This window comes from Bombina bombina, chromosome 1, assembly GCF_027579735.1.
Source record: "Bombina bombina isolate aBomBom1 chromosome 1, aBomBom1.pri, whole genome shotgun sequence".
Taxonomy (NCBI): Eukaryota; Metazoa; Chordata; class Amphibia; order Anura; family Bombinatoridae; genus Bombina; species Bombina bombina.
The window spans coordinates 1,344,296,654-1,344,320,987 of record NC_069499.1 but is presented as its reverse complement, the minus strand read 5'-3'; the positions used below and the strand labels follow the sequence as shown (position 1 = coordinate 1,344,320,987).

At 36.9% G+C, this 24,334-nt stretch overlaps 1 protein-coding gene across 1 annotated transcript in view; it reads left to right on the top strand.

The window, feature by feature from the left end:
* Positions 1-24,334, top strand: part of EXOC3L1 (exocyst complex component 3 like 1) — a 146,415-nt gene that overhangs the window by 45,890 nt on the left and 76,191 nt on the right. Inside the window, exons 7-8 of the mRNA XM_053702850.1 lie at positions 15,121-15,221; positions 20,904-21,014. Coding sequence (XP_053558825.1) covers positions 15,121-15,221; positions 20,904-21,014 — 212 coding nt within the window. The remainder of the gene's footprint in view (positions 1-15,120; positions 15,222-20,903; positions 21,015-24,334) is intronic.

Sequence of the window (24,334 nt, the reverse complement as noted above, 5' to 3'; positions counted from 1 at the left end):
CATAGGTTCTCTGTTATCGGTCGTAGAGATTCATCTCTTACCTCCCTTTTCAGATCGACGATATACTCTTATATATACCATTACCTCTACTGATTCTCGTTTCAGTACTGGTTTGGCTTTCTACTACATGTAGATGAGTGTCCTGGGGTAAGTAAGTCTTATTTTCTGTGACACTCTAAGCTATGGTTGGGCACTTTTATATAAAGTTCTAAATATATGTATTCAAACATTTATTTGCCTTGACTCAGGATGTTCAACGTTCCTTATTTCAGACAGTCAGTTTCATATTTGGGATAATGCATATGAATAAATCATTTTTTTCTTACCTTAAAATTTGACTTTTTTCCCTGTGGGCTGTTAGGCTCGCGGGGGCTGAAAATGCTTCATTTTATTGCGTCATTCTTGGCGCTGACTTTTTTGGCGCAATTTTTTTTTTTCTGTTTCCGGCGTCATACGTGTCGCCGGAAGTTGCGTCATTTTTTACGTTTTTTTTGCGCCAAAAGTGTCGGCGTTCCGGATGTGGCGCCAAAAGCATTTAGGCGCCAAATAATGTGGGCGTCTTTTTTGGCGCTAAAAAATATGGGCGTCACTATTGTCTCCACATTATTTAAGTCTCATTTTGAGAAAAAGACTGTTAGTGGGTGACTCTATTTTGAGGAATGTGTATTTAGGTGAAAGTAAAGGAGAAACAAGGGAGGTTAGATGTCTTCCAGGAGCTACTGCTCACAGGGATAAGAATCGTATTTTGAGAATTGTTAAGGCAGCAGGAAAGGGAAGTGAGTTAGATGTGATTGTACATTTAGGAACAAATGATCTGGCTAGTAATCATGTTGCTGCTGTTCAGAAAGAGTTTTGTGACCTAGGTAATCATTTAGAGACTGTGGCATCAACTCTATAATTTTCTGCTATTTTACCTGTGTATGACCAGGAAGCAGGAAAGATGGAGCGGATAACAACATTTAATTCTTGGTTAGATAAGTGGTGCAGGGAACGAGGATTTGGTTTTATTGGCCATTATAGCTCTGTTTGGAAAGATACTAGGTTATTTAGGAGAGATGGCTTGCATTTGGATGCTAAAGGAACAGAGTATCTGGGAGAGGAGTTCAAATACTTTATTAGAAATCATTTAAACTAATAAAGGGGGGTAGCATTAATATATCCACCTGCCCCCCACAGCATGCCAAAACTGTTAGTCCAAGTAACAATTCTAGAAATTCTAGTAGAAAAATTCTTCGTGCCATGAGCACAAATGCTCGCAGCTTAGGAAATAAATTACCTGAACTCATTTCAATAATGACTAGGGACAACTTGGATTTAGTAGCTATAACAGAAACATGGTACAATGATTTGCATGACTGGGACATAGTCATACCTGGATACAGGTTATTTAAAAAGAACAGAGTAGGAAAGAAAGGTGGAGGAGTTGCTTTGTATGTAAATGAAAATATAAAGGTTACTGAAATTGTAGGAACAAATGATGAGGTGGAAAGTATTTGGGTGACTTTGGAAATTGGAGATAAAAATGTTTTTAGAATAGGGGTTGTATATAGGCCTCCATTGCAGGATGAAAAACTGGACAATCTGTTATTAGATGAAATAACCAAAATGACCATGAAGGGTAAGGTTATAGTACTGGGGGACTTTAATTTGCCAGATATAGACTGGAAGATTCCTTCTGCTAGATCGGCTAGAAGCAGGTATATTCTTGAATCTCTGCTAGGGGAATCACTTGAACAATTAGTCAAGGAACCAACTCGTAAGGAAGCTATATTAGATCTAATACTTACAAACAGTGATACAGTTTCAGATGTGTCTGTAGGTGAGAACTTAGGATCCAGTGATCATCAATCTGTTTGGTTTAGTATTCATGTTCAGGAACTGTCCACCCAGACTAAAACAAAAGTTTTAGACTTTAGGACGGCAGATTTTTCATTAATGGGAGAATACCTAAAGAACTATTTAAAGGGGAAAACTCTTATTACAGGGGTTCAAGAACAGTGGGAATTTGTGAAAGGCGCCATTTTAGATGCAACCGCACACTGTATTAGACATGTCTGTAAAAGTAAAAGAAAGCGGAAACCAATTTGGTTTTCCAAAGAAGTAGCACATGCTGTAAAGACAAAAAAGATAGCTTATAAAAATTACAGACACACACAAGCAGATGATGATATGAAAATATGGAGACTCCAACAAAAAAAGACTAAGCAGTTAATTAGGAAGGTTAAAGCTCATGCAGAAGAGAAGATAGCACAGTCAGTAAAACATGGGGACAAAACATTCTTTAGATATATCAGTGAAAGAAGAAAAAATAAGGTAGGAATAGTAAAATTGAAATCAGTTGATGGTAGAATAATAGAAGGAGATAAGCAGATTGCAGACTGTCTCAATGATTACTTCTGTTCTGTTTTCACTAAAGATTGTGAAGATACAATGTCTACATTAAGGGATGCTACGCAAAATAGAAACAAGCTTAACAGTAATCTTTTTACAGAGGATGAGGTTTTGTTAGCATTATCAAAAATAAATGTTACAAAGGCAGTGGGTCCTGATAATATTCATCCAAGGGTTTTAAAAGAACTTCGATCAGTGCTAACTGTCCCATTAACTGATCTGTTTAATCAGTCACTATTAACAGGAGCTGTCCCAGATGATTGGAGAATAGCAAATGTAATACCCCTTCATAAAAAGGGCAGTAGAGAAGAATCTGGCAACTACAGGCCAGTTAGTTTAACTTCAGTAGTAGGGAAATTAATGGAAAGCCTCTTAAAAGAAAGAATTATGACTTACATAAAGACAAACAATTTAGAGGACCAAAATCAGCATGGTTTTACTTCAGGGAGATCATGTCAGACTAATCTAATTGACTTCTTTGATTATGTAACAAAAGTATTAGACAAGGGAGGAGCAGTTGATGTAGCATATCTAGATTTCAGCAAAGCATTTGACACCGTCCCACACAATAAACTTATTCACAAACTATATCTCCTTGGTCTAGATTCAAAAATTGTGAACTGGGTGGAATGCTGGCTTAAGGACAGAAAACAAAGTGTCTTAGTAAATGGAGTTCATTCAGCAGAGGGGGCTGTTACTAGTGGTGTTCCTCAGGGGTCAGTTCTGGGGCCTGTTTTGTTTAACATATTTATCTGCGATATCAGCAAAGGGCTACAGGGGAAAGTATGTCTCTTTGCAGATGATACAAAAATTTGCAACAGAGTGGATGTTCCAGGGGGGGTAGACAAAATGAGAAGTGATATACAACAATTGGAGGATTGGACAAACGACTGGGGTCTAAAGTTTAACACAGCAAAGTGTAAAATAATGCATTTAGGGAAGAAAAATCCAAATGTTAATTACAGACTCAATGACACTTAACTGACTGTTACAGACGAGGAACAGGACTTGGGAATTATTATTTCAGATGATTTAAAACTTAGTAAACAATGTAGTAATGCAGCGAGTAAGGCAAGCAGAATGCTTGGATGTATTGGTAGAGGTATTTGCAGCAGAAATAGTAAGGTTCTTATGCCACTTTATAGATCATTAGTTAGGCCTCATCTTGAGTATTGTGTGCAGTTCTGGAGACCATATCTTCAGAAGGATATTAACAAACTTGAATCTGTGCAAAGGAGGGCTACCAAAATGGTACATGGTCTAAAAAATAAAACTTACCAGGATAGGCTCATTGACCTAAATATGTATAGCTTAGAGGAGAGAAGGGAAAGAGGTGATATGATAGCAACTTTCAAGTACATTAAAGGGTTTAGTAAAACTGAGGCTGTGGGTATTTTACATAAAATGGAAAATTCAAGAACAAGGGGTCATGAGCTCAAGCTAAAGGGTAGTAGATTCAGAAGTAATTTGAGGAAGCACTTCTTTACAGAAAGAGTGATTGATTTATGGAATAAACTTCCTCAAGAGGTAGTAGCAACAAACACTGTGGGGGACTTTAAAAATGCATGGGACAAGCATAGGGCTATCCTACGAACTAGATAAGTTTATACTGTTAGGTAAGGTCGGGCAGACTTGCTGGGCCTATGGCTCTTATCTGCCGTCAATATCTATGTTTCTATGTTTCTATGTTTCTATGTTTCATTATTTATTGCTTCTGGTTGCTAGAAGCTGGTTCACTGTCATTTTTTTCCCATTCCTGAAACTGTCATTTAAGGAATTTGATCAATTTTGCTTTATATATGTTGTTTTTTCTATTACATATTGCAAGATGTCTCCGATTGACCCTGAGTCAGAAGTCACTTCTGGAAAAATGCTTAACTGAGTTTCAGTTCTACCAAAGCTAAGTTCATTTATTTTAAATGTTATAAATGTTTATCTTTAGCTATGGTTTGTAATAAGTTATTATGATATACTTTTACATGCAGATTCCATTAGTATTTATGCTTTATACATTTCCATTCTTAAGTACAAGAAATGTTTAGAAGATTTATAAGAAATATTTTTCTGATTAAGGCTTTGTCTGACTTCGTGCCTTCTAATACAATTTTTAGGTCTTTTTCACTTCTTTTTTAATTATTGAAGCTTCAAATGACCAACAACATACTGATTTATCCTTCTCTGATGATGTTTTTTTCTCTTTCAGAAATTCTCTTCATCAGATATTGACACTAACAAATCTACTTTTTTATAATTTGTTTATTATTAAAGTACATTTGTTCTTTGTTAAAGAGGTGTTGATTATTTTGGATATTAAGGTAACTAGTTTTTTAAGACTAGCTGACATTATTTCTGCCTTTTTTCTTCTGTGTTTTCAGAGGTTTTCCTTCCAATTCCCCATACTAGGGAATGGAATAGGCTGAAAATTTTCTTTTATTCCTTATTTAAAGGTTTTTAACTATATTCTTTGCCAGCAGTTAAATTCAATTTGGAGGGTTCTCCAATTTATTGGGGCTATCTCTACTTCTACTAATTATGCTATTGTTTCTATAGCAAAATAGTATTTATTTTCCTTTAGATAGTTGTATCTTATTTATGGAAAATTATTTAGTTTCAGGTACTCTTTTGGTCCTGTGATTTATTTAGATATTGCAATTGCTTCTGTTTACTTTAAGATCAAGTATCAGATTATGATTTATTTTAGCATTGTTAAGGACGACATTTACTAGACCAGGTGCTGTTGCATTTGTCTTGTTGTTTTGCATTTATTGATTATGCAAGTCCTCTGTTTTGATTGGTCCTTTAAACTGGACTATCATGCTAATAATTTCATTTGTGTCTTCATTTTATTGAATATTTTCGCAAATGATGGTTAATCTATGTCTTTAGCTATTTTAGCTAGAAGAATTTTGTTCTAAGATATTAAATTATTTGTTTTATAATTGGATTAAATTTTAACTGTTACTCTGGGCTTCAAAATTGAGTTCTAAGACTAAAACTTTAAGCTTATACTAGTTTAGTTGTTCTTATTAAGGAACGAATTCCTGAGTTCTTTCCCAAGTAACATGCTTTTAATTGGGGTTCGAAATCAGCTCCCTAATATTGCGATGTCCTAATATTGCGATGTAGGTGCCGTATTCTAGCATGGCTGGTAAGAGGCAGGTTAAGACTTATTTGAAATTTATTTGGTTCATTTTTGTCCAAATTTCTTTGATTTTATTCCAGTAAGGCTAACACTTTCTTTAAGTGTGTTTCTGTCCTGTATATTTTGGGTACTGTTGAAGCATGGCTGGGCACCCATGGGGTTCAAGTGCTGCTCAGACCTAGAATCTCCTGGGGTATTTCTTCCAGTTCCTTTTTTAGGAACCGGGTTTTGAGTTTTATTCAAACTATTTTGCCTTTTTATGGTCATTGATAGCATTATTTGTTTTCATTAGATACAATAAATGCATATTTTCATTTTTCTGTTTTCATTCAGATTATTTTCTGAGGATGCGGAATCTCATATGATTCAATTGCTCTTCAGGACATAGTTAGAGGATCTTTTTTTTGAAAACTCTTGATTCCTCACACAAGGGTCACCTTTTTTAGGTTTCCAGAAAGTTTGTGTCACTGTCTTTGACTCTATCAGACAAGGGATAATTCTATTGGGTTCCGTCTGTCGGTACCTTTAGTCTCTATTATTTCCTTCAGTTGCTATATATGCATAGAAGTTTTAGGTCTTATGGCCACGGCATTGGATTCAATTCCCTTTGCTCATTTTTCACTAGAAAGAACCTTTCCAGTCTTTTATGAGTGTTGTTTCTTCTAGAATATGGTTGGAGGATCAATTTACCAAAAAGTTTGTTGATTCCTCAGACAAGGGTAACCTTTTTTAGGTTTCCTGATAGATTCAGTGTCCTTGACTCTGTCTCTGACGGACAAGAGACATCTGAAATTGGTTTCAGCTTGTCGAAACCTTCAGTCTCAATCTTTCCCTTCGGTAGCCTGATGCATGGAAATTCTAGGTCTTATGACTGCTGCATTGGACGCGGTTCCCTTTGCTCGTTTTCACATGCGACCTCTTCAGCTCTGTATGCTGAACCAGTGGTGCATTGATTATACAATTAATATCTTTAAAACCGATTGTTCGACCCTTTTTGACATGGTGGACAGACCACCATCGTTTAATTCAGGGGGCTTCTTTTGTTTTTCCAACCTGGACTGAGATTTCAACAGATGCAAGTCTGACAGGTTGGGGAGCTGTTTGGGGGTTTCTGAGAGCACAAGGGGTTTGGGAATCTCAGGAGGTGAGATTACCAATCAATATTTTGGAACTCCGTGCAATTTTCAGAGCTCTTCAGTCATGGCCTCTTCTAAAGAGAGAGTCGTTCATTTGTTTTCAGACGGACAATGTCACAACTGTGGCATATGTCAATCATCAAGGAGGGACTCATAGTCCTCTGGCTATGAAAGAAGTATCTTGAATTCTGGTTTGGGCGGAATCCAGCTCCTGTCTAATTTCTGCGATTCATATCCCAGGTATAGACAAATGGGAAGCGGATTATCTCAGTCACCAAACGTTACATCCGGGCGAAGGGTCTTCACCCAGAGGTATTTCTTCAGATTGTTCAAATGTGGGGACTGATGGCTTCTCATCTAAACAAGAAGCTTCCCAGGCATCTGTCCAGATCCAGGGATCCTCAGGCGGAGGCAGTGGATGCATTGTCACTTCCTTGGAAGTATCATCCTGCCTATATCTTTCCACCTCTAGTTCTTCTTCCAAGAGTAATTTCCAAGATTCTAAGGGGTGCTCGTCTGTTCTGCTGGTGGCTCCAGCATGGCCTCACAGGTTTTGGTATGCGGATCTTGTCCGGATGGACACTTGCCAACCATGGACTCTTCCGTTAAGACCAGACCTTCTATCACAATGTCCTTTTTTTCCATCAGGATCTCAAATCCTTTAATTTGAAGGTATAGAGATTGAATGCTTGATTCTCAGTCATAGAGGTTTCTCTGACTCTCCGATTAATACTATGTTACAGGCTCGTAAATCTGTATCTAGGAAGATATATTATTGAGTCTGGAAGGTTTACATTTCTTGGTGTCTTTTCTCATCATTTTTCTTGGCATTCTTTTAGAATTCCTAGAATTTTACAGTTTCTTCAGGATGGTTTGGATAAATGTTTGTCTGCAAGTTCCTTGAAGGACAAATCTCTGCTCTTTCTGTTCTTTTTCACAGAAAGATTACTAGTCTTCCTGTTATTCATTGTTTTGTACAAGCTTTGGTTCGTATAAAACCTGTTATTAAGTCAATTTCTCCTCCTTGGAGTTTGAATTTGGTTCTGGGGGCTCTTCAAGCTCCTCCGTTTGAACCTATGCATTCGCTGGTCAATAAATTACTTTCTTGGAAAGTTTTGTTTCTTTTGTCCATCTCTTCTGCTAGAAGAGTTTCTGATTTATCTGCTCTTTCTTGTGAGTCTCCTTTTCTGATTTTTCATCAGGATAAGGCGGTGTTGTGAACTTCTTTTCAATTTTTACCTAAGGTTGTGAATTCTAACAACATTAGTAGAGAAATTGTGGTTCCTTCATTGTGTCCTAATCCTAAGAATCCTAAGGAAAGATCGTTGCATTCTTTGGATGTAGTTAGAGCTTTGAAATATTATGTTGAAGCTACTCGAATTTTCCGAAAGACTTCTAGTCTATTTGTTATCTTTTCCGGTTCTAGGAAAGGTCAGAAGGCCTCTGCCATTTCTTTGGCGTCTTGGTTGAAATCTTTAATTCATCATGCTTATGTCGAGTCGGGTAAAACTCCGACTCAAAGGGTTACAGCTCATTCTACTAGGTCAGTTTCTACTTCCTGGGCGTTTAGGAATGAAGCTTCGGTTGATCAGATTTGCAAAGCAGCAACTTGGTCTTCTTTGCATATTTTTACTAAATTCTACCATTTTGATGTGTTTTCTTCTTTTGAAGCAGTTTTTGGTAGAAAAGTTCTTCAGGCAGCTGTTTCAGTTTGATTCTTCTGCTTATAATTTCAGTTTTTTTCATTATAAGATTTAAACTTTATTTTGGGTGTGGATTATTTTCAGCGGAATTGGCTGTCTTTATTTTATCCCTCCCTCTCTCGTGACTCTTGCGTGGAAGATCCACATCTTGGGTATTCATTATCCCATACGTCACTTGCTCATGGACTCTGGCTAATTACATGAAAGAAAACATAATTTATTTAAGAACTTACCTGATAAATTCATTTCTTTCATATTAGCAAGAGTCCATGAGGCCCACCCTTTTTGTGGTGTTTATGATTTTTTTGTATAAAGCACAATTATTCCAATTCCTTATTTTTTATGCTTTTGCACTTTTGTCTTATCACCCCACTTCTTGGCTATGCGTTAAACTGATTTGTGGGTGTGGTGAGGGGTGTATTTATAGGCATTTGAGGTTTGGGAAACTTTGCCCCTCCTGGTAGGAATGTATATCCCATACGTCACTAGCTCATGGACTCTTGCTAATATGAAAGAAATGAATTTATCAGGTAAGTTCTTACATAAATTATGTTTTTTTATAAGGGCCATGATACCCAAATGTTGAAACACTTGAAAGTGATGCAGCATAGCTGTAAAAAGCTGACTAGAAAATATCACCTGAATATCTCTATGTAAAAAAGAAAGATATTTTACCTCAAAATGTCCTAAGTATTCACACGCCATTGTAAAAGACTTTATGCAGCAAATCAGTATGTCTGTCCCAGGACAGGCAAGGGAGTGAGCCTCATTCACGCTTGTGTTATTTCCCAATTCAGTTTAAGGAAGTGTACTATGAAATCTCATGAGATCACGGTAAAAGAGTTCATGACCTCAGCACTGTTGATGCTGATTAGCTGCTGATCATTTTTTTTAACCTGCAGCTGGACAGCAGTTGAAGTATAACTTTTTACACAGGACTTACTCTGGTGAGCTAAGGAAATTGTGAGGTAAAATATCTTCCTTTTTTACATAGAGATTCTCAGTTGATATTTTCCTATCAGCTTTTTACAGTTATACTGCATCACTTTCAAGTGACTTAGCATATGCGTATTATGTCCCTTTAAAGGGACAGTCAACTCCAAAATTTGTATTGTTTAAAAGATAGATAATTCCTTTATTACCCATTCACCAGTTTTGCATAACCGACATGGTTATATTAATATACTTTTTACCTCTTTGTTTACCTTGTATCTAAGATTAGTTTGACAACCCCCTGATCACATGGCTATGTATTTATTATCTATTGACTTGCATTTTAGCCAATTAGTGCAGTGTCATCCACAACCCACAGGCGTGAGCATAATGTTATCTATATCTCCCACATGAACTAGCAGTCTCCTGTTGTGAAAAGCTAATTAAAAAATCATGTGATAAGAGGTTGTCTGTAGTGGCTTAGAAACAGGCAGAAATGTAGAGGTTTAAATGTTATAAAGTATATTAATATAACAATGTGTTGGTTGTGCAAAGCTGGGGAACGGGTAGTAAAGGCTTTATCTATCTTTTTTAAACAATAACAATTTTGGCATTGACTGTCCCTTTAAAGGACAAGTAAATACAGTAGATTTTCCTAATCAACAAGTGCATAATAAAAAGACAATGCAAAAGGACTTAGTCTGAACTTCTAATGAGTAGATTTTCAAAGGTTATGTATATTTTCACTTCTCCTGCATCATGTGACAGCCATCAGCCAATCACAACTGCATTTACATATATTCTGTGAACTCTGTGCATATGTACAGTAGGAGCTGGTGACTCAAAAATTATAAATATAAAAATACTGCACATTTTGTTAATAGAAGTAAACTGGAATGTTGTTTAAAATTGCATGCTCTATCTGAATAATGAAACTTTCATTTTGACTTGAGCGTCCCTTTAACGGTCCATAAAAGTCAAAAATTGATATGCTCTAATTTGTTAGAGCATGTTATTTTAAGACTATTGAACCTGCTCTACTGTGTATTTAACCCCCCGAAAAGGGGTTAACACAAAGTAGATGTATCGCTTGGGACCACAGAGCATTGCTGGTCCCGAGCAGAAACTGTGGCTGATCCAAACAGCAGCTTTAGATACTGGGGTTAAACACACAGTAGTGTAGGGTTAATAGTCATAAATTACATGGTCTAATAAATTAGAGCACGCAATTTTTTCACTATTATGGCCCTTTAATTATACATAGAAAAACAAATTTACAATATACTTTCATTATTTATTTTGCCCCCATTTTCCTGTAATTTAACTCTGAAAATTGTCTATTTTCCAGTACTGAAAACTGAAAGAGCACATGGCAGGCTGACTCTGACACATATATGTCCATAAATTGCAGTTTGTTTGTTATATTATCATTTCTGCTGCTAAACACTGCAGATTTTGTTAACACTTTGCCAGTTGCAAACCTTGCTATCTCCAGAATCAATTCCAAATAAGAAAAGTGGTGTTTTAATAGTATTCATATTCTGCTGATATGTTAAATCTTTTGTAAGACTGCAGAAAAAAATGTTGTATTTACAAAGTGATTACTGTACCCTTAAGGTTGATTGGATTAAATTTCTTTGAAAAGATAAACAGAGACCAATTTATAAAGAACATTTGTTTGCTTGTTTCTAGGGTCAGTATATCGCCCCCTGCTGGCTATGTCATCTATTGTAAAAATCTAAAGGATTTAGAAAATATTTCCCTGGCAAGCATAGTCCTTTGAGCTTATACTAAAGTTGGGGTGTCAGCTGAAATGACCAGACTGGCATCTGAGGAATAGGGTAGCAGATGCTGCTACCCAATCAGCTTGCCAGAGCAGGTGGGGAAATTAGGTTTTCCCTACGAGCTATAGAAATAGAAATTCAGATTCAGCATTTTTAGTCTCCCTCCTCAAGATATTTTATATCCAGAGACACATTTGAAGAACTCATGCACAAGAAGCGGTGGCAGTGTCCTATTTGCAGTCTTCTTATAAGTGTGAGATTACGTCTGCCCAGAGCTCTTCAGTTAGAACCATGACTATTGTTGTTTCTCGCTGCTCTGGATATGATCAGTAACAATTGTCTTAGCTTCTAAAAGCACATGTTCAATTACTGCACAAAAGAAACGCTCTACCAGGAACAAACAGGTCAGTAGCTTGTTCTATGGTGAGTTACCACCTAGGAGTAGCCACTTTTAGCAAAAAGATGCTGCTTCTGGGGTGGTAACGAGCTATAGAACAAGCTATTAGGCTATTGCTCATTCCCTGGTTGAGTGCTTCTCTCTTTTTGTGTACACAAATTATGACCCTTGGGGAAGTCTCCCTAAGGGTGATGGTGGGAAATCAGATGTGCACCTCTTGTTTAATGTGACAAGTCCCAAACACAAAGCTAAAGTGTACATCTGGGGTTTCCATGTATCTTGTTCAGAGAGGGATTACCTTGTATTTTACAACTGGAATGGGCTGGAATGCTCTTTAGTCAGGACCAGACTGATATACTACAGGAAAGTTCTTATATGTGAGAGGCACATGCTGGGCAGAATGAGGCAACTTGAGGGGTGGATATTAGTCATAGAACAAGCTATTACATTGTTGTTCATTCCCTGGTTGGAAACTTCTCTCTTTTTGTGTGTTTTAAAAAAAACTGTAATCCAGGAGTCGGTATCTTCGCTAATCCACCTATGATGGCATATAGGCCAGGTACTAATCTGAGGGACCAATAGGTGAAAGCCGATATTTGGGGCAAAACACTGAGACTATTGGCCCAGTGAGGATGGGGTGTTTCCCTTGCCTTAACTGTGCCAATTGCAATTCTGTCATAAGGTTTCTACTTTTAGTCATACATATACAGGAGAAAAACTTCCTATAAAAAAGATATTACCTGTGACTCTAAATGGGTCATATATCTGATTAAATGTCCCTGTTGTTTGACGTATATTGGGGAAATGACCCAGAGGTTAAGGGATAGTATATTAGAACTTCACGAGGGGTGAAATGGATGCACCAGTTTCTAGTCATTTTCTTAGTGTAAAACATAATATTAGCCAGCTACAGTTTCAGGCTATAGAATTAGTGGAAAGACCTAGGAGGGGTAGAGATAGGAAGCTTTTGCTCAAGAAAAGTGAAATGTTTTGGACTTATAAATTGAGGAGTTTACAACCAAAGGTCATTAATTGTGACTTCAATTGGTCTATTGGTTCCACTGATTTGATATTTGGGCCTTTCTTACTTACCTTTGAGTCACCTATGTTGTCCTTATCATTTGGTTTTCAATCCTTTGTATAGAATTTTATGGTGTATGTTACCTTATGTTTTATATGTTTATATATATTTTAAATATGTAACCACTAGATGGTGATAGTATAACTGTGATACAAATTATTATGGGCTAGATTACAAGTGGAGCCACTCTGTGGCCCTCTCTGCATCGGCCAGCGATGGTACTGATCGTTGGTGGGTGGAAGCCATTGCAGGAGGGGGGTGGGTGGTCCATCGCTGGTGAACTTTAAACCAGTAGTGGGAAATGACTTGCGGGTGCGCGTGAGAGTGTGCACAGGGGGGTGCAGGGTTGTGTGTGCGCGCATTTGCAATCACTAATTAAGAAGTGGTGGGAGAGGAGGGTGGGAGAGGAAGGTGGGAGTTGGAGGGGGGAATAATGTTGGGAAAGGGATCTGGGAGAGGGTAGGGTATTGAGGAGGGTCAGCTACAAAAACAAAAATGGCAAATTTTATTGCAAAGTGGGTACTGGCAAACAGCTGCTAGTACCCAAAATGGTGGCAAATAGTTAGAGGGGGGAGGGTTAGAGAGCTGTTTGGGGGGGCTCAGGGAGGTTGTTTTTTAAACAAACAAAAACTTTTTATTTTTATACTGGCGGACTTTCTGCCAGTACTAAAGATGGTGGTGACAATAGTGAGATGGGGAGGGAAGAGAGCTGTTTGAGAGTGGTCAGGGAGGGATCAAGGGGTGGGATGTTCAGTTGGAGGCTGATCTCTACACTAAAGCTAAAATTAACTCTTCAAACTCCCTACAAGCTATCTAATTAACCCCTTCACTGCTGGGCATAATACATGTGTGGTGTGCAGCAGCATTTAGCAGCCTTCTAATTACCAAAAAGTAATGCCAAAGCCATAAATGTCTGTTATTTCTGAACAAAGGGGATCTCAGAGAAGCATTTACAACCATTTGTGCCATAATTGCACAAGCTGTTTGTAAATAATTTCAGTGAGAAACCTAAAGTTTGTGAAAAAGTTAGAAAAAAAAGTACATTTTTTTTATTTGATCGCATTTGGCGGTGAAATGGTGGCGTGAAATATACCAAAATGGGCCTAGATCAATACTTTGGGTTGTCTACTAAAAAAACTAGGTGGAGAATGTGGTGGAGAATGCACCCAATTATCAGACTTATCAGCCATCAATGATCTCAAATCCTTTGGTACAACATTATTTAAATCAATTGTTCTCGAATTACCTATGAACGAGTCTTTAATTTCTCCATGATACCGGTACTTTCCTTAGGAAGCCTTGATGATACCTCTTTTTGAACCGTTATATGAAGCATAATTGTAGATGAAAACAAAATATTCTCTTCTCTCAGTCAAGACTTAGGGGTGCCAGGAAACCTAAATGGCATAAATAGGTAATACATTCATCGGTTATATGTAACTACAAAAACAATACTTTCCAACACAATATGCAGTCCTCATAGAGGTATAAGGGATTCTTGTATGTGAGTCCACATAGTCTAGATGTATACTCTTTCCCAATTACACACGTGGCCTGCTCTTCCTATTTCACACACCACAACTAGTAAAAAATAAAACACAGAAGAATGGGCCTCCTAGTGCAGATCAGTAAGTTCCATGATCCTCCCTCCTTATATAGTGCACAAATTACTCACAACTGTGGCCGCACTTCCTTGAACTGTTAGAAGCAGTCTGATTACTAACAATGACTCAATACATGTATGTCCTGGCTTCTAAGAAACCGGTACAATCTCTGGTATAGTTGACTGGTCTCCTATACTGTTTATCCGCTCCCATAGTAAGGCAATGAGACCTAGACTCCAAGTGTAAAATTTGTAATAAGTTAAACAATAAAACCTTGAAAGCAGGGATTGTGTGTATACATTGCACACTCCAACGCGTTTCTCGGATAAGACTTTTTGTGATTGGTTACATGTTTGTATTTAAATTTCTGGGTATCAAACATTTTTATACTTGATGAAACGAGAGACTTGTTGCCTTACTATGGGAGTGTATTTATAGGTGAGACCAGTCAAATATACCAGAGGTGGTACAAGAAGTCAAACCTTGTTCCAGAAACAAGTGCTCAGACTGCTCCTAGCAGCGCAAAGGAGCGCTACCACAATTATAAGTAATTTGTGCACTATATGAGGAGGGAGGTTTATGGAACGTACTAATCTGCATTAGGAGGCACCTTCTTTTGTGTTTTATATTTGTAGCCGAGCTGCAGGCTCTCTACTGCTGTATATTTTACTTGGTAAATCACTGTTAGTGAGTGCTGCTAGGGTAATCAAGATAAATAAAAATTAAATCATACCATAATTTCAATATTTTGGCTCAGTTCCCAAAGCCACACTTATGAAGCTCCCATTTCATTTGCTACTGCTTTTAACTAAGATGAAATGTAGCAAGAGGATGAGGAATATTATACCCATCTGAAAAGAAGCAGTTTCAGGTGTTTGGTTTCTGTCCAGCTTCCTGTGGAAGTGGCCTATGTTTGATATGTTTATTGCACTTCATTCTGTCTTTTCAGATGATGGCTGAAAACATAAAGTTAGCTTTGGTCCTTGGTGAATCCCTGGAGAGCCGTGTAAAAAATGCTGCTTTACATGAGATGGACAACTGTCTACTGTGGTAAGTTACACTGGAGCTTGAGTATTTAAACCAAAAAGGTCATTAGACTTCAGTTTGAGAGAACCATAGTTCTGCTTGTTTTTACTGAATTAGCAATCACATTAGCAGAATGTTAAACATCTTCAAGCAATAAACTGAAATATGTTGATTATTCCTATTAGTCTGTATTTAAAAAAAAACCAGACATGTTCTGCTGGAGTTGACCATAAAAAGGACATTTAGCTAAGTGTGCCAGGGAAAGGAATGATCTCATGCCGAACTCTTGCTTCTCTTCCTGGGGTTTTCTAGACAGTGAAGGGGGGGGGGCTTTACCTATAGAATATTAAAAGATTACAAAATTACTGAACAGACCTCAACAAATTTATTGAAATAAAGGAACCAGCCCAGAAATGTTTTCATTATTTGTGGTGTGTGATGTCAGAGTTCTCACTCAGCTCCCCCAATACACTGCATGCAAACGCAACTTCATTTAACATAGAAGGTTCAATATTTCTTGATGGAAGTGCGTTTTTAAAGATTTAAATTTGCCTTAAAGGGACATTAAACACTAAATAAATGCTAGATAGAATGATTCATTTGAAGAAAAGATTAGTTTGAGAATAACATGTAGATGTATTTTTTTCATTAGCTGTTTAAATAGGGACAAAATAAGTGTAAAGTTTTAGAGCTAGATTACAAGTGGAGCGATAAATGATTGTTTGCGGGAGTGCAATAATTAACCAGCCATTACAAGTGGTAGCAATTAGCACTCCAAAGATTAACCAGAGATTAGACAAAATAAATAATGAAAGCATATGGCAGAGTTTTGTTATATATATATATATATGATTTATCATTTTATGTTACCATTTCAAAGTATTAAGAAAGTGCAGCTTTTTCCTGTGTGTGAGAACATAAACACTTACATTATTGTATAATGACGTCTTATTTTAATATATGACAAAAGGATTTTAATGATACAACATTGCATAATTTCAGCCAAACATCCATTTAAAAGAATTAAATATTTGAAAATTAGAATGTAACATAAAAAATGTTCTACCATGCAGCTATCATTAAAATGTAACATTTTCATTGATTTAAATGGATATGAAACCCAAATATTTTATTTCAGGATTTAGACAAAACATACAATTTTAAACAACTTTCTAATTTACTTCTATTGTCAAATTTGGTTCTTTCTCTTGATATCCTTTGCTGAAGGAACAGCATTGCACTACTATGAGCAAGCCAATCACAAAAACAAAATGTGTGCAGGCGCCAATTACCAGCTAGATCCCACTAGTGTAGGACATGTACATATATTTTTTTCAACAATGGATACATTTGAAAACAGAAGTGAATTTAAAAGTGCCTTAAAATTACATGTTTTACTTCATAAACAATACAACCAGCCGTAAACAAATAAACCATAACATTGCCAAAATAGTTTTCAGATAATCATTTTTTAAGTTCCTGAAATAAGTATAAAGTAAGCATAAGCACCCAGATATTGGAAAGTTGTTTAAAATGACATACCCTGTCTGAATCATGAAAGTTTATTTTTGATTAGACTGTACCTTTAACAGGCCCATTTATCAAAGGGCTTGAGGACCTGATCCGACACTGCGGATCAGGTCCGCAAGACCTCGCTAAATGCGGAGAGCAGTACGCTCTCCGCATTTAACATTGCACCAGCAGCTCACAAGAGCTGCTGGTGCAACGCCGCCCCCTGCTGACTCGCGGCCAATCGGCCGCCAGCAGGGAGCTGTCAATCAACCCGATCGTATTCGATCGGGTTGATGTCCGGCGATTCCTGTCCGCCTGTTCAGAGCAGGCGGACAGGGTTATGAAGCAGCGGTCTTTAGACCGCTGCTTCATAAGTTGTGTTTCTGGCGAGTCTGAAGACTCGCAAGAATCACGGCCCTTCAAGCTCCGTACGGAGCTTGATAAATGGGCCTGCAAGTGTTTTTAACTAAATTAAACCGTTTAGTTTGTGCTTTCCTATTCCTTTCACCTTTTGGTTCCCAGTAACACATACAGCAGTGATTTAATTTCTGTCTGGAACACATATAGGCAATCAAGGGGTGCTCTTGCAAATGGAGAATATTCCTGCAAAATTGCTGCCAGTTCTCCAGACACGTGCACGCTTCTGAGCTTATGTCCCGGCTTTTCAATAAAAGATACCAAGAGAACAAAGATAATTTCACAATAGAAGTAAATTAGAAAGTTGCATGATCTATCTTAAAGTGAATGTAAACTTTAATGAATTTTTAAAAATACTTACCTTTGCGTTATGGTAAACATAACGCTGATTCTCCGCCCACATCTCCTGCTTTCTTTAGCATATGGATGACGAATCTGGCTTTCTCCGATTGTTACGTTGCCCCATGCGCTGGACACCAAAGGGGGCACACAATGATTGGAGGAAGCCGGATTCATCATCGTTCTGCTAAAGAAAGCAGGAGATGCGGGCGGAGGATCGGTGTTATGTTTACCATAACGCAAAGGTAAGTATTTTAAAAAATAAGCATCTTTGTAAACTTTAATGAATTAAAGTGCCCCTGTTTTAAAATTATTATTTGATACTGGCCTTTAATTCAGTAAAGTTGACATTCACTTTAACAATAAAAGAAAAAAAAATTGTTTTATGTCCCTTTAAGGTGGACTGTGTGAATGAAGATGATTTGCATGAAGATTTTGTTGAATTGTAAAATATAGTTTGTTTTCAGTAACTACTGAATAATTTATCATTTTCCTAATATGAAAACTACATGATGAGTGACCTCATCTTTGATATATCGCATGACCTCATATTAAAGTTCAACCTGCATCAGTAAAACCCCCCAAAAATAATACCTTACTGACACTGCACATTACCCAGTACTGCCTTAAAAACATCACTTCCTGCGACTGCACATTGTCATTTCATGACAAGGCAGCAAAGTGTTAAATTATAATTCAAACATCAGCAATGACAGCTGAGCTATTCATTATCTTACTCCAAAAACAATACAACCAAATACAAATGAACAGATTGTGACTGCACCATAACATTGCCAAAATAGTTTTATATAACTTTTATAAGTTCCTGAAATAAGTATAAAGTAAGCCTAAGCACCCAGATATTGGAAGGTTTAAAATGACACACCCTGTCTGAATCATGAAAGTTTATTTTTGATACGATGTAGCGGGTATCATGTCCGCCGCACGTTGATAAATGCAGACAGCATATGCTATCAGCATTTATCATTACACAAGCAGTTCTTGTGAACTGCTTGTGCAATGCCGCCCCCTGCAGATTTGCGGCCAATCTGCCGCTAGCAGGGGGTGTCAATCAGCCCGATCATATAGGATCGGGCGGATTGATGTCCGCAGCCTCCGAGCAGGCGGACAATTTATGTATTTAGACCGCTGCTTCATAACTGCTGTTTCCGGCAAGCTTGAAGGCTCGTGCATAAACAGGGACATCAAGCTTCATTTGGAGCTTGAATAATTCAGCCCCAATGTTTTTACATGTAAAATCTTATGGATTGGAATTGGGATATGGTTTTGCTTAAGCGCTGTAATGTGATCTTTTATCATCAGTAAAATCTGTTACAACATCAGTAGTGTAATTTATAGATTTGTCTGCAGCTTGGTCAATACTATTGATTCTGCTGTATTTTTGCTATGTACTTTTATGGATGTCGGCACTGATAGCATTTGGATTATCCTAATATTTTACCTTTCGAGCAAATTTTTTTATGTTTTTTTTGTGCAATTTTTAATATCATACAAGAAATATGTCACCCATGGTGTCATCAGCAAAGCCATAGTTTAAATTTGTAATCACCACATCAAGTCAGTAAAAACTTCAACAATTTATTTAATTCATTTTTATGTTTGAGTATCCCTTTCTAGTTGCCAAGTACTGACTCTATACAAAAATTAAAGCCACATAAAGAGATGCTGTGTCCTAAAAAAATAATGATCTATTATATCTGCTGGATTGAATTAAATTGTTTGCAAACAGCTGCTTTTGCCTGTTGAAGCTGCTGCCCATACTGAAAAGATGCATACAGGTGAAATTTCTGTAGAAAAGATATGTAAACATATACATAGAGATACATAGGGATATTTTTGTATCTAAAATAGCTGGTGGTGCTCATTGAACGCCCCAGTCACAATTAGCATTTCAATACATAATTATTAGGATGTGTGAATAGACAGAAATAACATAAACAGGTCTGCTTTAACTGTAGTCTCATCCCACTAATATGGACATGTCCTTGAGAACAGTAAAAGATGGTTTTAATGAGCAAAATAAGCTTAGCTGTTCAAAATACAAAAATAAACATAAAGGCATAGTTTCCCATACATTTAATACCCTGCAGCAGGTATAACAAGTCATTTGGAATGAATTAAGGGAAAACTATTTTTTTAGTACAGTGTCCCTTTAAACTGTTATAAATTAAAAACAATAGTTTCTCTCTTGTAGCAGCTTGGCAGTATGTGAAATGGTAAAACTTATTTAAAAAGACAAGGCTTTTCATCCATGATTGAGACTTCTCTTTCACAAGGAATGGTGTTTACGAGTTATTAGTAACCATTTCTACAGTAATTGTATTTTTTTGAATAACACATTTAATAGGAGATTAAACTGGCATCTACAATAGCACAGTTACTACTCACTGTTTTTTTCCTCCTATTCCTGCAGCTGTCTTCAGAACTGTTCTGTTATTTCAAAGGGACACTAAACCCAAATGTTTTCCGTAATGGAATTTTAAGCAACTTTCTAATTTACAGCTATTATCAATTTTTCTTCGTTCTCTTGCTATCCTTATTTAAACAGCAGGAATGTAAAGCTTAGGAGCCTGCTCATTTTTGGTTCAGAACATGGGTTACGGGTGGCTAAATTTAGCCACCAGTAAGCAAGTGCTATCCAGGGTTCTGAACCTAAAATGGGCTGGCTCCTAAGCTTTACATTACTGCTGTTTAAATAAAGATAGCAAGAGAACGAAGAAAAAAAGATAATAGCTGTAAATTAGAAAGTTGCTTAAAATTACATGCTGTATCTGAATCATTAAAGAAAACATTTGGGTTTAGTGTCCCTTTAACCACTTACTGGTTAGAGTTAGTTAAGCTCCACATCTTCATATTGGGTTTCGCCATTTTGAGCTTAGGTGTTCTGTGACAGAAGCAGTGTGCATTCCCAGATCAGTGATATTTGACCACTCTATTGTACACTTAACATACATGACAATGAGTGAGAGCTTTAGATTTTTGCAGTAGCTTCACTGATCTATATTATTCAAACAGTCTTTCTATACATGGTATGTAACTTTTAAACTGTTTATTAAAATGTAAACTTTTTGCACAATATTGTGTGTGCTTACCCAAAGCACATAATCCAGCTGTGAACGTTCACCACTTCTGTCACAGGGTGTAAGTATATGTGAGCTCCAAGATGGCGTGAATAGACAAAAATGGCAGTGCTTCATCATCCAACTCCTGTAAACATTGGAATAAGAGAACGGCTCTGAAGAGAGCTGCAGGGACAGGAGTTATTACAATAGCAAGGAGAGTACTAACCATCCTGTTGAAATTGTGTCCAGCAACATAATATCCCTTTAAGGAGGGAATTTAATTAAGGATAAAGAATGTGCTTTTCAGAAAAAAAAATGTACCCCATATTTCTCCCTGATACTTGTCATTCTCCAGGTTACGGGAGGCCCTGGTTAAATATGGCATTGAGCATATGAAGGACAGAACAATCCCCAAATTGTATGTCCCCTATCTACTCGCCACAATAAATGGCTGCACTGCTCTAAGGTATGAACACTTTTATAAACTATCACTTAGCTGCCTGAGATTTGTTTTAACCCATAACTATGTGACAGCTGCTCTAACCTCAACTGCTTAATTTCTACGTTTGCCTCCAACTACTAAAGCTCCCAGTTCCCTGATTTACCATCTAATGTTAACACCCTGATCCATATTCTGAGTTATGTTGTAAACCCTTGTACTCTGTACTTACTCTTACTCCCTCACCAATAACTAATGTTGTGGTCTCCATCTGCTCCACCACTGCTTCAACATTCAACTAATCTGCCATTTCTTATTTAAATAAATACATAGGCACATAAAGTACATGCATAAATAACTACAACTGGCAGTAAACACACCTTGAGATTTTAATTTAAAATGATTAGTTATGTGTAGTAAAACAACTTTGTAGTATATTTTCATTATTTATTTTGCCCCCTTTTTTATTTAATTTAACTCTGAAAATTGTGGAAAAAGAGGCAACTGTGGAAAACAGAATTTAATACGCATACTGCAAACTACTCAAGGCTAACGCTGCTATGTCTCATTCACTAAGTAGCTTTAGCAGATAACAACTCCAAAGTAATACACTTTATACTAACATAATGTCCACTACCTAGCCTTGTTGTCTGCAGACTCAATAGATTTGCTCCTCCAAATAAGGCAAGTGGTATGTGGAATTTGGCTACTGAAAAACAATTTCAGCAAACAAGATGTTAATTTGTTTTAAAAATGTTTAGACTTGGCCGATATGTTATTCTAAAGCAGGACAACAAAAGGTTGTGTAATAACAAGCACCTAGATTTAGAGTTTGGCGTTAGCCATCAAAAGCAGCGTATTTTATAGGTAAGTATTTAGTTTTAAATAGGATTAATTTATTTATTTTTAGGAATATTATTTAGTTTCATTTAAATTATATTTATGTTAGGGGGGTGTTAGGGTTAGGGTTAGACTTAGGTTTAGGGGTTAATAAATTTATTATAGTAGCGGCGACGTTGCGGGCGGGAGATTAGGGGTTAATAATTGTAGGTAGGTGGCGGCGATGTTAGGGAGGGCAGATTAGGTGTTAATACTATTTATTCTAGTGTTTGCAATGCCGGAATGCGGCGGTTTAGGGGTTAATACATTTATTATAGTGGCGGCGAGGTGCGGTCGGCAGATTAGGGGTTAATAAGTGTAGGTAAGGTAGCGGCGACATTGGGGGGGCAGATTAGGGGTTAATAAATATAATATAGGGGTCGGCGGTGTTAGGGGCAGCAGATTAGGGGTTCATATGGATAATGTAGGTTGCGGCGGTGTCCGGAGCGGCAGATTAGGGGTTAATAATATAATGCAGGTGTCAGCGATAGCGGGGGCGGCAGATTAGGGGTTAATAAGTGTAAGGTTAGGGGTGTTTAGACTTGGGGTTCATGTTAGGGTGTTAGGTGCAGACTTAGAGAGTGTTTCCCCATAGGAAACAATGGGGCTGCGTTAGGAGCTGAACGCTGCTTTTTTGCAGGTGTTAGGTTTTTTTCAGCCCAAAATGCCCTATTGTTTCCTATGGGGATATCATGCACAAGCACGTTTTCCCAGCTTACCGCTACCGTAAGCAACGCTGGTATTGAGGGTTGAAGTGGAGCTACATTAGGCTCAACGCACCCTTTTTTGAGCCTAACGTAGCCCCTCAGACAACTCTAAATACCAGCGTTGTTGGAAGGGTCCGTTGGGAAAAAAAGCAGCGTTAGCTACGCGGGTCTTTACCGACAAAACTCTAAATCTAGTCGAAGGTGTTTACTATTCCTTCAACCCTCATAGCAAAGGATCAAGACAAGTGCCTATATAATGTACAACAAAATATTGTTGGCCATTCAAACTCTGGAATCATCTTTATTGGACTGTATATGTTCAGAACTTTAAATATAGATTTTTATTTTTATTTTTACAAATTCTTATAAATAAAATATGCTTCTGATATTTGGGTTAGTTTTCACATTCCACTACAGCACAAGCCTCTACAAATGATACTGTAAGAGTGGGTTAGGTAAAACATGATTTATTCATTAAATACTGTGTTACCAAACATATCAATAAAGTTCAGTAAAGTGTTATCAAACATATCAATAAAGTTCAGTAAAGTGTTACCAAACATATCAATAAAGTTCAATAAAGTGTTACCAAACATATCAATAAAGTTCAGTAAAGTGTTACCAAACATATCAATAAAGTTCAGTAAAGTGTTACCAAACTAGGGTTGCCACCTTTTCTGGGACAAAATACCGACCAGGTTTATTAGCATACATTTGCATAAATAATTTTACAGCATAAATCAGGAACTAAAGCTGCTAGTTTAACCATGATAACATCTTTATTTCTATATTTAATTTTTATTTTCAACTTGGACCTGAACCTTAAAGGGACAGGAAACCCTACAGTTTCTTTCATGATTTGAATAGAACATACAATTTTAAACAATTTTCCAATTTACTTCCATTATCAAATTTGCTTTTTTCTTTTGTTATCCTTTGCTGAAGGAACAGCATTGCACTACTGGCAGCAAGATGAACACATCTAGTCAGCCAATCACAAAAGACAAATGTGTGCAGGCACCAATAAGCAGCAGTTTCCACTAGTGTAGGATATGTGCATATTCTTTTTCAACAAGTGATACTGAGAGAACAAAGCACATTTGAAAATAGAAGTGAATTTAAAAGTGTCTTAAAATGACATGCTCTATCAGAAACATGCAAGTTTAATTTTGACTTTCCTATCCCTTTAAGAATTCCGGTTGTGGCCTAGATTACAAGTGGAGCGATAATTTTTTATCGTTCATGAAGCCTGAGATAAAGGTAAAAAAATTTGCTCTTGGGTTAGCGCTGATATTACAAGTTCAAAGTAAAAAGTTAGCCCGCAAGCAAAAGTCTCAAACTTATATCGTGACCGCACTAACTCCCACACCGCATAAACTTCTGGGGCATGCGAAACAAAGCCTTTTCATTTTATTGTTTGTGCGCTAACCCGAAACTGCACTAGACCTACTGTACTAAAGCCGAAGGTGCAAAGGAATACTTCAAATTCCTATGTTCTTCAATTAGAAGAAAATATTCTTTTTATTTTTAAATATATATATATTTCCATATTGTTTGTAAAATACAGTATATATCTAGATCTATATATCTATATGAATATATAGATAGATATTGTGTGTGTGTATATATATATATATATATATATATATATATACATACATGAGTGTAATACTTTATTTTAATATGTTTGAGATGTGTTCTGTGTAAAAAAAAAATAACCCTTACACTTAATGTTAATTCTTCAAGCGCTATTTGGGCTTT